This window comes from Garra rufa, chromosome 1 (genome assembly GCF_049309525.1).
Source record: "Garra rufa chromosome 1, GarRuf1.0, whole genome shotgun sequence".
In the NCBI taxonomy this organism is placed as follows: domain Eukaryota; kingdom Metazoa; phylum Chordata; class Actinopteri; order Cypriniformes; family Cyprinidae; genus Garra; species Garra rufa.
This window is the reverse complement of record NC_133361.1, coordinates 70,535,743-70,553,353: the sequence shown is the minus strand read 5'-3', so window position 1 is coordinate 70,553,353 and position 17,611 is coordinate 70,535,743. Positions and strand designations below refer to the sequence as shown.

At 36.7% G+C, this 17,611-nt stretch overlaps 1 protein-coding gene across 1 annotated transcript; it reads left to right on the top strand.

Moving 5' to 3' along the window:
* Positions 1 to 1,319: 1,319 nt before the first annotated feature.
* On the top strand, positions 1,320 to 13,674 carry LOC141338945 (uncharacterized). The gene is made up of 2 exons (XM_073844560.1): positions 1,320 to 1,710; positions 10,533 to 13,674. Exons 1-2 carry the CDS (start codon positions 1,377 to 1,379, stop codon positions 11,432 to 11,434), a joined length of 1,236 nt encoding a protein of 411 aa, XP_073700661.1. The 5' UTR covers positions 1,320 to 1,376; the 3' UTR covers positions 11,435 to 13,674.
* Positions 13,675 to 17,611: the final 3,937 nt, after the last annotated feature.

Sequence of the window (17,611 nt, the reverse complement as noted above, 5' to 3'; positions counted from 1 at the left end):
TCTGGATGACTGCAGCGACACACAGGACCAGCTCAAACAAGTCTCCTGATCTTCATTTTCCTGCAGGTGTGTTAAAGGTATTTTGTTCTTTAAACATTTAACTTCACTAAAATCATAAAACTAATACAACATGGCATTTTTTCTGATAGATGTACTTCTAGTTAAAGTTTCTAATAAACAGTTTATTGTGTCTTGTATTTATTACCCAAACGTTTCACTGTTAATAAAAGAAGATATGGAGGGAACTGAATGTGTTGGCCTATTTTTTTTTGCCAATTAACGAAAATGAAAAGGTAATAATCAATGCACCATATTCCTTTACACTACAAATTTTTTTATTTAAAACAAAATTGCTTACATAAAAGCTTACAAGAACATTACCACTAAAACCTTTGTAACAGTTACACAGCAGCATTAACTAGTTTTATGTGAACTTAATGGTACATCAACATAAAACAAAGTGTTATAAATGTACATTAAAAAAGAGAATAGTACATTCACGAAGTTAATAACTTTAGAAAAGCATCATCATATGAGTACGAAATTCTATTCTTTAAACAACATTTCTATGATATATTTGTGATTTTAGAGAGCAGTGCACCAATGATAGGTGGCGACAATGCTCCTAAGGAGTTGGTCGCCTTTAAACAAGAAGAAGAAGAAGAAGTGCACCAATGGGACTTTTATTTTGCTCTGGTGACGTGACGTCATAAAGCTGCGCGCTCCTGTCTGTTGTGATTCACCTACAGAAAGGTTTGTGGTTTTAAAGTTTTTAAACCAATGGATATTGTTGCATCAATTAAAGCGTTTTTACAAGCTATGTAAAATAAATCATAACTATTAAATCTAACGTTGTAATGCTTTATTTACTGTTACTTAAGACGTTAGTAACAGAGTATGTGCATCTCATTTTTCTCTCCATATCGTGAATCAATCGAGTGATGATAAGAAGTGAGAGACTCAGAATCCGAATCATTTGAAGCAAATCATTTGTGAAATGATTCAGTGATTCGATTCAGCGGCACGCGGACTACAAACGACAACAACAAACACAAACGAGTGAATCACAACCGAGAATGATTTCATGAAAGTGTAATATATATTAGATATGACATGCAAATCAAAAATAACCTACCTAAATATGAACCTTCTTGGTAATTTGTATATTTTATACATTTTATAAAGAAGTCTATTAACTCTCTGACTGTCTTACTAATGCACTACTGAACTAGGAGCTGATTGAGACGCACCCAGAGATTTAGTTTTCATTGATTTTTTTTATTTTTATTATTCTCATCTTAAACAGGCAAAGTGTACAAACACAGGAAAAACTCCTGGAGAATCAACAGAGATCCACGTGACACACTATTATAAAGATGGCGTTTATTAAAGAGGAGAGTGAAGACATGAAGATTGAAGAAACACTGAAACATGAAGATACTGAGGAACAAAGAAAGATGGCGTTTATTAAAGAGGAGACCGAAGACATGAAGATTGAAGAAACATTGAAACATGAAGATACTGAGGAACAAAGAAAGATGGCGTTTATTAAAGAGGAGAATGAAGACATGAAGATTGAAGAAACATTTAGAGTCAAACATGAAGATACTGAGGAACAAAGAAAGATGGCGTTTATTAAAGAGGAGAATGAAGACATGAAGATTGAAGAAACATTTAGAGTCAAACATGAAGATACTGAGGAACAAACAGGTTGGTTTTCATTCTCAAAGCTGAGTTCACTACAGAAATGTCACACGAGTGTAGAAATGTTAAGACATTTGACAGAAGTGTTGAGATCACATGACAAATACTAACGCTTCCTTCAATATCCTGCGTTCACACTGAGCATTTGTTTTCAATGCATTATGAGATCATGCATTTAAGTTGTAACAATAATATGGAATTAGCCTAAAAAAATTATATATTTTTCAGTAACATTAAACCCAATATCTGCTTCTAATATTAAAACCATTGATTTCTAGCACTTAGGCGAATTATGCAAAAGTATCTAAGAAAATTATTAATGTGAAAGTCATTTGCACAAACCTTGAAATGTAAGTGATCACATTTAGCTACTGCATGCTGACTACATTTAGTCATTTAAAGTGTTTGATAAGCAAATAAAACAGACAGTGGACACTAAAGCTACATCTAAATTAATCCGGATACAAAATTACATCCATCAATTTCATGTGATAAATACCACATGCTTATTTATGTTAGAGCTGATGAAATTGTAATGAGAATATTGCTTGTAAATAAATTACTTGAACAACAAATTATTTTTTTATTTATTATTACATATAACTTTTTACTTTTTTCTTCAAATGGATGATTGATTTAGCTGTCTAAAGGACAAGCGCATATCAAGTCTTAATGTCAAGCTCTGGGGGCTGTTTCAAAAAAGACGCTCAGAAAAGCTGGAATTAAAGTCCAAAACGTGACCTGAAATAATCAAACAAATCTATTGGGGTAAAGTGGTACCATAAATGACCATTTCATTTATACAATCTCACTCATTTGACCCAGGTTCAGTGAGTCAAGATAATTTGATGTGCACGCTTATTCTTAAAGCAGTCCTTAATGTCGATTATAGATCAGATTGATCCACCATGGCAAATATATTTGTACTGTTAAATACATTTGAGATGTTGTTTTCCTCAGTTATTCTGAGGAAAACATACATTTAGCTAAAATATGTGTTGTTGGATATTAACTGTGACATGTATTATTATTAACCGTAATGTAAGAGCATTATTATTTTGGAAGTAAATGTAAATCAAATGTAAGCTGACTGATACAGTCCTACTTATTAGCTCAAATGAGTAAATGTCAGTTCCTCTTCCCAGTTAAAATGTAGGCTGGTTTCTATTATTTCTATTTAAATTTAGTGTTTTAAAAACTAGAGATAGAAGATACAGCTGTTATAAAACCACAGGCTCAATCTGGTTAAAAAGTTTTAACCAGATTGAGCCTGTGTCTCTTTATTTTTTAGGAGTTATTAATGGTAAGATGAAACCATCTTCTTACTGTATGCACATTGTCCCTTCACACTTTTATTTCACACTAAATATTTAGAGAATTACAAATAGCAGTCTCACCTCAGGTGTTGCACCACAGAATTTGAAACATGCAATAGTGGAACCATTGATTAAAAAGGCAAATTTGGACCTGTATCAAAACTGCCATTTTTTCCCAAAGTGTTAGAGAAAGTTGTATTAATACAACTGCTCTCTTTCCTATATTTACATGGGTTTCAGGAAGTGCTCCAGTCATGTTTTAAATCCTTGTAAAAGTTTTTAATGACCTGTTATTAGCTACTGACTTTGGTAATTATGCTTTCCTCTTGCTTTTAGATCTTACAGCGGCATTTGACACTGTAGACCACAATATCTTGGTTTCTCAATTAGAAAATTGCATTGATATTAAGGGTACTGTGTAGTAATGGTGTCCTCTTCAGCGTCCCTCTCATGTGGAGTTCCTCAAGATTCCATTCTTGGGCCTGTGCTGTTCTCTATATATTTGCTTCCTGTAGGGTCCATCTGTAGGAAGTCTGGCATCTCGTTTCATTTTTATGTAGATGATTCTCAGCTTTATCTGCCTTTGAAAAGGAAAGATGCAAAGTCGAAAGCACCATTGTTGGACTGTCTTGAAGAAATTTAAGCCTGGTTGACTCTAAATCTTTTTTAAAGTTTAATGAAGAAAAGAAAAGTTGTGGTATTTGGATCTAGGGGTGCTCGTGACTCTTCTGAGTTGGATCTTGGTGTTTTAAGATTATATGTGAAGCCCAATGTTAAAAATGTGGGTGTTATTATGGAGTGAAAACTGGGTAAATGGGTTAATTCAGTAATTAAAGCTAGTTGTTTTCAGTTGAGGCAATTATCAAAAGTGAAGTCTTTTCTATCTTTTAGTAACTTAGAAAAAGTTAAACATGTTTAGGTATTAACCAGGCTTCTCTCATACATTTGCAGTTGGTACAGAATGCTGCTGCTCATATGTTGACAGGAACACAAATGAGAACATATTACACTAATTCTGGCACCTCTCCATTGGTTTCCTGTTCATGTTATAATGGATTTTAATCGATTTTGGTTTTATTGTTTAAATCACTAAATGGACTAGCATATTCTGACTTAATACAGCTATACACTCCAACAAGAGCATTTAGATCCACTGAGCATTTACTTTTGTTTCTTCCTCACATGAGGTTACAAACCGGGGGACCTAGTCTTAAAACTCATTTTTACTTGTTGGCTTTTAACAAAGTATGAGTGTTAAGTTTTTATGATTGTGTTGGACTCTTGTCTGTTTTACAGTGGTGTGAAAAAGTGTTGGCCCCCTTCCTGATTATTAATTTTTTTTTTAAAGTTTGTCACACTTTAATATTTCAGGTCATCAAACAAATTTAAATATTAATCAAAGATAACACAAGATGCAGTTTTTAAATGAAGGTTTCTTTTAATGAAGGGAAAACAAAATCCAATCACACATGTCCCTGTGTAAAAAAGTGTTAAAACATAACTGAGTTCAGTTTCTCTAGCCTTACTCAGGCCTGATTACTGCCACACCTGTTCGCAATCAAGAAACCATAAATAGGACCTGCCCGAATGAAGTAGACCAAAGGTCCTCAAAAGCTACACATTTTGAGATCCAAAGAAATTCAGAAACAAATGAAAAGGAAAGTAATTTAGACCTAACAGTCTGGAAAAGATTATAAAGCCATTTCTAAAGCTTTGGGACACCAGCGAGCTAGGGCTGCACGATTTTGAGAAAATACCTAATTGCGGTTTTTCTGACAAATATTGCGATTGCGATGCGATTTTCAATTTTTGCGTTCAATACTATTAAGTGCATAAAACAAAAATTATGAATAAAATATGTTGTTACTTTTCCGACACAGAGGGTTAAAAAAACTAGAGGTCGACCGATATTGGTTTTTACCGATACCGATAGCTAGGTTGGACCACACTGGCCGATACCGATTAATTAACCGATAGTTTTTGAAAATGGATACTGAAAGGAAACTAAAATAGTAGGGCTGCAACTAACGATTATTTTAATAATCGATTAATCTGTCGATTATTTTTTCGATTAATCGATGCATCGGATAAAAACAAAAAAACAAGAAAGGCATTCATTTCCAACCCTTTATTCAAAAACAGAACGTGTACAAACGTGTTGCTCCTTGAGCTGTTATAATAATAATAAAATAAAATAAAAATGGACTAACACAAAAAGCCAGAAAAATAAATAATTTATAAAAATAAAAAAAAGAACAATACAAATCAGAAAATTTAACAGGATTTGTTTGAATGTCAGAACTTGTTCTCTACACTACACTGCAGATGCAAACACTTTTGCATACGCACACACTCACAAACTCTCACACATTTACTCTCTCTCACTCCCTTTGTTCAGACACTTTGCATTGCAATGCAAAAATGTGAGCATGTCCACATGCTCCTGGCTCAGGCTCGCTCTTTTCTTTGAGGCTATGTTGCCTGCTGCAGAAAACAGCCGCTCAGATGGTGTTGAGGTGGCAGGGATGCAGAGGTAAGACTTGGCTAGCCTGGCCAATATGGGATATCTTTCACTGTTAGCCTTCCACCACAATAATGGGTTTTCTTCCTTGGCAAGGCTCTTTTCTCCAAAGTATGTGAGGACTTCGTTCCTCACTTGGCTGTGGACATCCTCAGCTTCGCCTGCTCCATCCTCTTCTTCACCATCAGAACCAAGGAGTGAATCAAGAGTGGCTCCTAGAGGTGTTGATTCAGTAGCTGTAGTATTGGTGGAGGTAACAACACTGCAACTGCCATGCTGCTGCACATCCATCTTCATTCTCTCTTCTAGTGACATTGTTTGCAGTTTAGTTTGAACAGGTAGGATTTCATCAGGTGAAAGAAACTTGCTCAATTTCCTAAACCTTGGGTCAAGGGCCATCGCAAAAATCACTGTGTTTGGGGCTCCATCTGAGAAAGCAGTCTCCCTTTTCCATCTCTCCTGCAACTGCTGCACAGCAGTGAGTTGGAAAGCCCGCAGCGGGGCTGACTCGTAGACGGTACTCTGGGTGGACTTCAACAGCCCCTTCACAAGTGGAGGTATTGCAGATATTGTTGCATATTTCTGTCCACTCATGAACACAGTGACACATTCAAAAGGCTTGAGGACTGTTGAAAGCTCTTCTAGCAAGCTCCACTGGTCTGGTTTCAGATCCAGGTACCTTTTGCCTCTCTGTGTGACAGAGCTGTCAGACAGTGTTGCTGTTACAGGCCACCTTTGCTCAAGCAGTCGACTGATCATATAGAATGTGCTGTTCCACCGTGTGCTTATGTCTTGAACAAGGCTGTGCTCTGGTGTGGCCATTTGTTGTTGTTTCTCTCTGAGTTTACTGCTGGCTAGCTCGCTTTTCTTAAAATGTTCTACTAGACATCTTGCAGCCCCGACAGCTTTTTCAATGCTTGGATGCTTCAACGCAGTATTGATGACAAGTTGCAAAGTATGGCCAGTGCAACGGACAGAGGACCACCCATGCTTCTCCTCCAGGATATTTGCCGCAGCCACGATATTAGCACCATTGTCATGGACTATGGCAATGATTTTGCTAGGAGGAATTTCAAATCTGGCCACTACCTGCTCCAACCACTCTGCAATGTTAGATGCAGTATGTCTGTCCTGCAGTGGCATGGTGGTGAGGCAGAATGACTGCATGTCCCAGTCATCTGTGATGTAGTGGCATGTAATGCCAAGGTAGGCTTCAGTTGCTACACTTGTCCATACATCAGTGGTGAGAGCAAGTTTGCTGTTGTTGGTGTTTATTGCAGTTTTCACTTCCTTGAATGTCTCTTCATATTTTCTCTCCATGAGCTTTGTGAAGTGAGTCCTGGAGGGCAGAGTGTAACCAGGGTTCAAGGTGTGGATCATTTTAGTGAAGCCCTCATCTTCAACCATCGACAGAGGCCTCATGTCAGTGACGAGCATGTTGAGGATGCTATCCGTCAAGACAGCGGCTTGCTGTGGTGTACATGATGGATTTCCCATCAAGAAGCCTCTCATGGTTTGCTGTTTTTTTCTGGAATCAAAAAGATAGTATGAGTATGTGTGTAATAGTACAATTTTTAACATCAACTACATACATACTTGCATACATACATTACTGTGTAAAGGTAAGTAACCCAAAGAGCAATTACAGACAAGACACACACACACACACACACACACACACACACACACACACACACACACATTTACTCTCTCTCTCTCAAGTTCACTTGATGCTTATTCATTAAATTATTACCATCATTGTAGTAAGTGCAAGGTTAATTTATACACCACATTTAAATACAGCTTAAGATGACCAAGTGCTATAAAAGAACTTTAAAATTAAATTAAAAAGTACACTACACACAAATATATTTGTCAATAATAACCTATATGGCACAAAGCACAGAATATACACTGCAAAAAAATGCTTTCTAACTTAGTAATTTTGTCTTGTTTTCAGTCCAAATATCTAAAAAATCTTAAATCAAGATACATTTACTAGACACATGAAATAGCATAAGAAATTATGTCTTGTTTTCTGGAGAGGAAAAAAACACCTCAAAATTAAGTGATTGTTCGCTTAAAACAAGCAAAATTATCTGTCAGTAGGGTAAGAATTTAAGATTTAAGATGTATAGCCTATGTGTGTGTTTTTTAGATATTTAGACGGGAAACTAGACAAAATTACTAAGTAAGATTACTAAGTAAGTTTTTTTTTTTTTTTGCAGTGTAGCTATACATGACAACATATTGAAAAATGAATGGTCCAAAAAAGGTGGGTGAATAAAAACGTGTCTTTAGTCTTGCAATGCAAAGTGCAAAGTAACTATACCACCCCTGCTTTACTACTGTTATTAACGAGCTAACGCTAACTTGTCATGTTTGTCAAGCTGGATAACGAGTAAACACCAGCACCAGGGACATTACGTTCTTCACTTCAAAACGGAACAAAAGTAAGATTCTTTAGTGACTTACCCAGCTGTTGAACTCCTTTCCTCCTCATCAAACACTCCAACGTGTTTGCGTTTCAGGTGCTGGATCATTGCCGTGGTGCTTCCGTGCCATGCCATGTCGCCTTTGCATATTTTACAGTTAACACACTTTTTCAGTTTATTTAGTGTGAAATGCTCCCACACCTTGGATGACTTGGGTCGCACGGATTTCTCTGCCTCCGCCATGTATCTTTCCTCTACCTATGCTCTTTAAAAAAAAAATGTTTGCTCCGCCCTGTCTATGAGGCGCTTGCATCAGTGCGCGAGAGAGACCAAGTGTGTTCACTCCGCTCCGCGCTCAAATAAAGTTTTTTTTTAATATATATAATAATCTCTGCGTCGCGCGACACAACGAATCGATTATGAAATTCGTTGCCAACGCTTTTAGTAATCGATTTTCATCGATTTTCATCGATTTAATCGATTCGTTGTTGCAGCCCTATAAAATAGTGCTCTACTAGTTTTAAAAAAAGTACAAAACCATACTTTGTAAATTAATAAAAATATTAATATGAATTATATATTGATCATTAAAGTTATTTTATAGTTCATTAATGTTAAGAAAATAAATCTTTACATTTTAACAATATGTAAAATAGCAGTTTCTATGCTTTTTGTTTATATTTGTAATCTCTGTATGTCAGTACTGCCATCTTAAAATTAAGGTTCAATTTAATTAGATTTTATATTAAATTTAATTCGTGCAGAATTCACTTTATTTTTTTTATATAAGCAGGCTACTTTTTAAAACAATAGGCAGTAACATATGACAGTGGCTGCTTTAACAGGCTTCAATGAATGCACAGATCTATTTCGATATATCAGATGTTTTGTCCTGCTCATTAAACAAGTTTCATAAAAAAGTATTAGAAAATGCAAGTGCATTTAACCGCATCTGCAATTGAGCTTTTTAGGATGAACAAACACAAAGAGAAAGTGAAAGTCTGTCAGTGCGTGAGTTTTGTGCATCTAATAGTACTAGTACTGCATTACAACCGGCAGAAATGAAGGCATATCTAAAGTAAAACACTGCGGGTGGATGCACACACTGTCAAACAATCCGCACATGTCTCATAGTGCAAACTCTGTGCAATGAAGCCCGCCGCGTCTCTAGCAAGCACACGTGCCATATGCGGGAAAAAACACAAGCTCGTTGAAAAGAGGATTGCGATGCATCGGAGAATCCATTTTTCACCCACCCTTAATGAAACCTTGCAAAAGTGCAGCGCTTCATTGTGCGGACAACTGGCAGCGCTGGTATCACACACACACAGGATGCGTCGCGTGTAGTTCAAGGGGAAGTCTAAAGGGGAAGTTTATTTAATCACCAAACCGGCAAATGTTTACTTAAAGAATTATCAAAAAAGCGGCAAAGATTAGTTTAAAGAGATCAAACGAAAAAAGAAAGAGCGATATATATTGTAGCCATTTAAGAATTTTTTTCTGTTTTACATTGTTTAAATATTATTTGTTTATTACGAAAGAAGTTTTTCCTCGTCTCTCTCTAAATTTGTTGCATTTTATTCCCTATAGGAGACAAAAATGGTACAGAAACATTAAGATCAGTCTGTGTATAGATATATGTAGATCCGAAACTCTGTCATTAAATTTCCTAGATTTTTTTTTTATTATTAATTGTATAATGGCCAGCCTAATCTCTGTAGGGTACTGTAACGTTCCCAGTTACTTTGCACTGATCAAGCTACGAGAATTTAAAAGGGGGGAATCATCATCTTTGCAAATATCAAACTGGTCTTATGTGAAAGAGTTAAATTGCCAAATAAATACATCCAAACACAACATTGATGTATCTTTCTGCATGTTTTCAATCAATACATTGGTCAGACACAACTCTTCAAATAGTGCAAAACACCTACATTCAAATACAATTACACAAATTTACCGTGCATATAAGTACATGTGTGAGAAGAATGGATATGGTCTACAGAGTCCAAAACAGGTTGAGATCATAGACAGTCCTTGAAGCGAAAGTAACCAATCCTATCTGTATATGAGAAAATGACAAGCTGATGTCCTAAACTTGAATGTCCAGTCTGCACCAAGGACCCTCAGATATATGCCAAATAATTGGCTTCAGCAGTACAATTGTCCATCGGTGGTAGTCACAGTATTTGAGCAAGAACTACACCATTAACCATCCTCTACAAGAGAGAACACAGAATAACTAATTAAACTCAATTAAGAAAAAACACAGTAAGAACAAACAGAACCTATCACTTACTCTACTACTTCCTGTTTTAGCTAGTACAGATTGAGCTACACGTTTCCCTCTAGTGGCAAGTATGAACATGTCAAACAGAAGACTCTGACAAAACCTGTGACAGACAGTGACTGTTACAGTACTAGCTGAGAAGGATCAGGTTTGGACACCCTGGTATAGGCTCTAGAATACATGCTTTACATATCTACATGTTTTGATGTTAATTGTTTTGTGCCACTAAACTGGGGTTAACTTTTATTCCTTTTTTTCCACCTTAGACCTAACAGCGCTGAAAGAGGAGAGAGAAGATCTGAATGAATCTGAAGAGAAAGATCAGGTTTTTTGTTCCTTACAGACTGAAAAGACTTCTAAACAAAAAAGAGCTCAAACTACAGGAACTAGGAGTTATTTTTCTTGTGTTCAGTGTGGAAAAAATTTCACTCAAAAAGGAAGCCTTAAAACGCATATGAGTATTCACACTGGAGAGAAGCCGTACACTTGCCAACAGTGTGGAAAGAGTTTCATCCTAAAAGGACACCTTAACAGACACATGATGATTCACATTGGAGAGAAGCCTCTTACCTGCCAACAGTGTGGAAAGAGTTTCATTCTAAAAGGACACCTTAACAGACACATAAGACTTCACACTGGAGAGAAGCCTTACACATCCAAACAGTGTGAAAAGAGTTTCACTCTAAGTGGAAACCTTGAAGTCCACCAGAAAATTCACACCATGGAGAGCCCTTTTACCTGCCAACAGTGTGGAAAGATTTTCACTTCAAAAGGAAGCCTTAACAGACACATGATAATTCACACTGGAGAGAAGCCTTACACATGCTCTCAATGTGGAAAGAGTTTCGCTCAAAGTGGAAACCTTAAAGTCCACCAGAAAACTCACACCATGGAGAGCCCTTTTACCTGCCAGTGGTGTGAAAAGAGTTTCAATGAAAAAGGAAGCCTTAACAGACACATGATGATTCACACTGGAGAGAAGCCTTACTCATGCAAACTGTGTGGAAAGAGTTTCAATGAAAAAGGAGCCCTTAAAAGGCACATGTTTGTTCATACTGGAGAGAAGCCTCACACATGCAAACAGTGTGGGAAAAGTTTTAGTCTAAAAGGAAGCCTTGAAAGGCACATGAAAATTCATAATAGAGAGAAGCCCAACAGATCCCCTTAGTGTAGAGTGAATTTAAAACAAAATGTATAGAATGGAACTTTCTCATTCAAATGTAAAGCATTATGTTTTGTCCATAGTACACTTTAAGCTCAGTCCAACACAATATAGCTTGTTGACACGGTAATGCATAAAAGAGTAAGGAATAATATGGATGTGTTTGCTCTGTTTACAATGTAAAAACTTCACATTTGTATCATGAATTGAAAAGAGATCTCACAGAAGGTGCAGATTTTGGTTGAAGCACATTAAAGGACATTGTTAGCATTTTTAACATCACCGTTTCGGGTTACAACTAGGGGTGGGAATCTTCAGGCACTTCACGATCCGATTCCGATTCTGGGAGTCACGATCCGATTCCAAAACGATTCTTGATCTACATTTTTCCCCCAATTAATTCTTCTGCTGTGCAAATACAACTTTACAATTTTAAAAACATGTAAAATTGCAGTTTCTATGCTTCTTGTTTATAGTTGGAATCTCTGTAAAAGTAGGTGTGTCAATCTTCACTGGTTTCAAGATTCAATTTAATTTAATTACTGTTTTCATTAACAACTAAATATCACGATGGTCACATTCTCAGTTTTCAATAGGACTGCACATTTTCATATTTGTTTTATATCAAATTTAATTTGGGCCAACTTTACTTTATTTTTTAAATTATGTAAGCAAGGTACTTTTTAAAACAATTACTTATTTAAAATAAGTTTTCTTCAGGTATCCGAAAGTTTACAGACAATAGTTTTTCTTTTTTCCTCAGCATTACTGCCATTTTATTATTACTGATGAGATCATAGAAAGGCAGCTTTAACAGGCTGCATTCAAACTAATGCACAGCAGTGGCGAGAGGTGACACTTTTATTTACCAGGTATGCTGAGTGCTAAAACCACCAGTAATACCAAAAATAATCATATCTTTACATTATTTAGACACCAATAAAATCAGAGACGAAATCATATTTTAATATTTCCTCTTTTTCCTGTTTATTATTATTTTTAAAAAAATATATCCATTTTATATAGGCTATTTTTTTCTGTGGACTTTAAACTTTTGAATTGTTGAGAAATTATGAAAATATACATATTATATATAATATACAAAAATACAATACATTTTCGGCAATGAGGATCTGGCAGCAACAGCGCGTTTTTCCGCTTGGGCGAGCGCTTCTCGGACAGCTTACCCCGCGAATGAAATTATGCGCATGACAGCAAAACAGAATGCGCATCAATTCTGAGGAGTCAAGGAAGATGCGGAGAATCTGCTTGCCCAGAAGATTCAAATAAGGGATTCATTTATAAGCATGTTTATATTATTTAACACGTGAACGCATTCTCTCTGACAGCCTGGATATGCAGAGCATTAGCAGCTTACTGTATATGGACGGAACGCCAATGATGCACAGATCTATTTCAATATATCAGATGTTTTGTCCTGCTCTGAAAACATAACTGACTGTATGTACAGTTTCGTTTGAAACTATTCCAAAATGCAAGTGCATTTAACCGCGTCCGCAATCGAGCTTTAGGACGAACAAACACAAAGCGCACGTGAGTCTGTCAGTGCAACAGTTTCTTGCGTTCCAGACGGCAGAAATGAACGCATATCTAAAGTAAAACACGGCGGATGGAAGCACACTGTCAAGCAATGCGCACGGTGCACAGTGCAGATTCTGTGCGCTGTAGCCAGCCGCATCTCTAGCGCGCACACGTGCCATATGCAGAAAAAAAAAAAAAAAAGCTCAGAATCGATTCTGAAATATTAGGAATCGATTCAGAATCGTTGAAGAGAGAATCGCGATGCATCGATTTTTTCTCCCACCCCTAGTTACAACTACAACCCTTGTTCCCTGAGAAAGGGAAGGAGAGACGAGGACATACAGAGGAAGGCTCCTCCCTCCGTCATCTCCATCTTGGACTCTGTTAATCATTTTCCTCCAGGATGTCCATTCTCCTCCTCCTGTTGTTCCATCAGTGCAAGAATGCGCCTTCCAGAAGGGGGATGATATGCCAGGAATATGGACCTGTTTTTGTTTCTGTGTGCCCTTTTTTGGTTGCGTTCCTTTCCTTTAGTCCAGTTAGTCATTCTGTGCACCCGTGTTCCCCAGTTACCCCATATATTAAAATCAAAGTCTGTGCATTCTGTCTCTGTTGGGTCTCTATCGTAAAATACGTCTGTCTTCCCTATTTCCTTGTGTGGCTTACCCTGTGTCTTTGAACTTTAATAAACTCTGTTCCTTTGATCTACGTTTCTGTCGTTCCTCCCAGCACAGTATCGTGACATCAGTGTTCAAGTATTGGAGCAATTTTATTAATCACTGTCACACCCCCTGTCAGTAGTGATAATGGACTACTGCCTGTCATGAAATGATTGATGGCTTTGACCTTTTGACCTTTCCTCTCCCCCACACCCCTTTCCCACGGTGCCCACCCACGTAGAGCATGACCTTGTGTTTGATCTTGACCTTGTGAACTCTACTGACCTTGTTTTGATGGATTGAGCAGGTGCGATGTCAACGGATGATAGGTTTATGGGTTGTTGAGAGAATTTACGAGACGCTTACCAGGTGCGGGATTAACTTCTGACAGGTTTATGGTGGTTGCAGCAAATTTACGATACACTTACCAGGTGCGGGATTAACTTCTGAGGGTTTTATGGGTTGTTGCGTGACCATCCGGTGTTTGATGTCATCCGGTTAGAGAATTGTAGCCTGTTTGCGTGACCATCCGGTGTTGTTCATCATTAGGGTGAAGGAAATACAGTAGCTGTGCGTGACCGTCCGGTGTCGGGTGAGGAATGAAGCTTTGAAGTATGTTTCGGCGATTTTACGGTCTAGCCCCACATCCGTGTTGTATCGCAGGGTGTCAGGTTGCGTTCAGCAAAGATAAATAGGGCTTCTCCATCATATCTGCGGATCATCTGAGCTTTGAAATACATAGACATGGACGCGATACACTCACCTAAAACTCCTGAGAGGGAATGGGACAAAGAGGCGATGGAAGACCTGACTAGGGCCCCGAGAAAACCGTACAACAACAACAATTATAAAATGAGTACCAATTATAAAGTATAAATATATATATTTAAAATAATAAAATGATGATAAAAATAATAGTAATAATACTACAAATGAAATTCCTATCATTTAATCATTAAATCCCTCACCTTTTTACAGTCTAGGGTGAAAAATAAAAGTCTGCGTGCGTGAGGCTCTCATAGGCTCTCCTCAGCATTGCTCTCATTGCAGATCTCCCCGTGCGTGCTTCATGAGCTCGCGTTACACAACAGAACATTTGAACTTCTTATATGTAAAAGTGACCATACATGTATTGGCTGTATATAAAATACAGCTCTATTTGAGCTGGTCGTCTGTGTCTCACACCCATTCATGTCATTTTTGCAGAGGATCCAAATTACTTCTCACAGTAGCTACATCTGTCTGTAGAAATCTGTGGATCGGATTACTGTGTGAAAGAGAGGGTTTGCAAACATTTTAAAAGTAAACACTTTTTTTCATAGTTACTTTTAATAAACATAATGCAACTTATTCCTCCTGGCTTGCGCTTATATTTTAGCTGAACCATAATTTATTTCACATCAAACACAAAGTTTCTTATTTTATCCATAACCGCACGATGAAATATATCAACAAAGTCTTTAATGTTTTAAAAATATAAATGATAACACTTGGGCCCAACAGTATAGCTTAATCATGTACAAAAACACACATCCAGTCCTCCAAGTCGTATTCTCTTCTATATAAAAGAAATGAATATAAACGATGTGATCACACGTGATATAAAACAAAGAAAAACATTTACACTAGTTTTTAGGTAGCGGTAAGTATTGTGATGGGGACCCAGCAACGGCAAAATAAGTACAGGGAAAAATGTCTTTAAACAGACCAAACCATAAGGATTATGCCTGGACATGTCAGCGGGCCTGGACATGTCAATTTGAAACTGTATCAACCCCTTAACCCGCCCAATCACAGTAAACTTTCTCCATTTCTGTATTTTTTTAATAAATATTATTTACTATATTTTTATAAAGCTTTTGTACTGTACAAAGTGAACACCTACCCATCACACAAAAAGTTCAACACACTTCCATTTGTAATTAAATATTGTAAGTCATTTAAATTATTATAGTAGGACTCAAGACATTTCATCATAAATCACATTTATGTTGTTATATCAATGTAATGTCCAAATCAGTAAACAAATGTGTGATATAAACATTTCAACCTAAAAAGTTATTCAAGCAAAAGACAAAATAAAAGCATGAAAATTATTCTCACAAAAATGTTTGCTTTCTCAAAACACAAACATGTACGATCACGGTTGCGTGCGTATAATTGTAGCGCAATTTGTGCTGAATAAAGTATAATCATAAACATAAATATGTTTTAAGGTGCTGGAAACACACAAATGTCAGGGTAGGACAAAACATCAGTAGAGTTACCAAAGCCCCTCAGACCCCAGAGGGTTAAAAAAGATGGTAATACATATATAATTATACAAGGCATCAAAGTAACAAACATGTCACTATAGCAAAACAAATCATACATCGTACATCTTAAACATGTATTCAACATTTAAGTTTATTGAACACATAGCTCACTTTTTTAAAGATGATCTTCATGTTTATAAAAATAAACCTTTACAATACTTTTAGACAATCATAAATATAAAACATAGTAACAAACGTTACTAGAGCAAAACAAATCATTATACAACGTTCATTTTATATTTTTAAGTTTATTGAAGTTATAAAACATCAAAGTAACAAACATGTAACTAAAGCTAAACAAATAATTCATTGTACATCTCAAACAAGTTTTCAACATTTAAGTTTATTGAAATTATAAAACATTTGATTCACTTATTTTAAGACGATCTCCATGTTTATTAAAATTAACATTCACAATACTTTCAGGTGATCATAAATATAAAACATCGAAACAAACATGTTACTACAGCTAAACAAATCATTCACCGTACATCTTAAACATCTTAAACAGGTATTCATCATTTTATTTAGGTTTTTGAACTTATAAAACACATCGTGCACTTCTTTTAAAGATGACAAAAAACATCTCCATGGCTTTTATAAAATTTATAAAAATCATAAAAATGGCTTACATTATGTTCTTCGAACACTGAAATCCATTCTGTGAATGTAATATTTGCAAAAATGTTTAAGTTGGAATATAAATAAAACTCTTTGGTCCTCCCAGGGATAAACTCCAATGTGAAACTGATGCTCCAGGCCCCTCAAACAGACTGATAAGTGATGGTGATGAGTAAACCAGATGTTCTCCTTGAAAAGGAGTTTCCCTACACATAATGTCCGGTGGTTCTTGCTTAAATTTCAACTATAGAATATTTTGTATTAGATTTATTTCACACCATTCGCTTTAGATACCTAAAGTTTCTTATTTTAATCATAATCATCAATGTCTATTCCCCTCACACACACTCCTTTTTGAGTTGTATCTTTTAGAAAATGTAATGGTTATTTTTAAAACAGGATCGTCACTTCCTGTTTGTCCTAGCGTGCACCTTGAGTTGAAGCTCCGTCGAGTCAAATTACAATTTTCTATTTTTAAACCTAAAAACAATTCTATACACCATCATTTTTGTTTTTCATAACATGTGAATATACCCGTCGTGTGGTACAATAAAAACAATTGGAACGCCTTGTTATCACTGGTTTTTATTTTTGTTTTCCCGAGTCTGCTACTAAGCTAGCTTATAACCGTTTAGCTTTGCCAGCGTGGTCGCGGCTAATCTTGCATACATTTGTTTATTCTCTATTCACAAACACTTTAACTGCTTACTCACTGTTACTTGCTTTAATGGCGAATTTGTGTCTACCTTTGAGTGCAGGTGAAGACACGTTCGAGCTGCACTCGGTTCTGATGGAGCTGGAGGCAGTGGAGAAGCAGATCCAGGAGCTTCAGGCGAGACAGATTGAGCTGCGAATCCGAAAGGATTTACTCGAATCTGTCCGGGTAAGTGTACAGCTCGATCCTAACACTCCCATAACCTCTACTCCGTGTGATTCTCTGCCCAGATCCGCCGCACCCAGGACGCGATCCTCCCAGATGTCGTTCACTCCGGCGCCGGGACACCACGGACCCTGGGTGCAGCAGCAGAGGAAAGTGCGAGCCAGAC

Coding starts and splice junctions, on each gene's coding strand:
- LOC141338945 (XM_073844560.1), top strand. CDS start 1,377: ATGGCGTTTATTAAAGAGGAGAGTGAAGACATGAAGATTGAAGAAACA. Junction 1,711..10,532: donor AGATACTGAGGAACAAACAG/GTTGGTTTTCAT, acceptor TTTCCACCTTAG/ACCTAACAGCGCTGAAAGAG.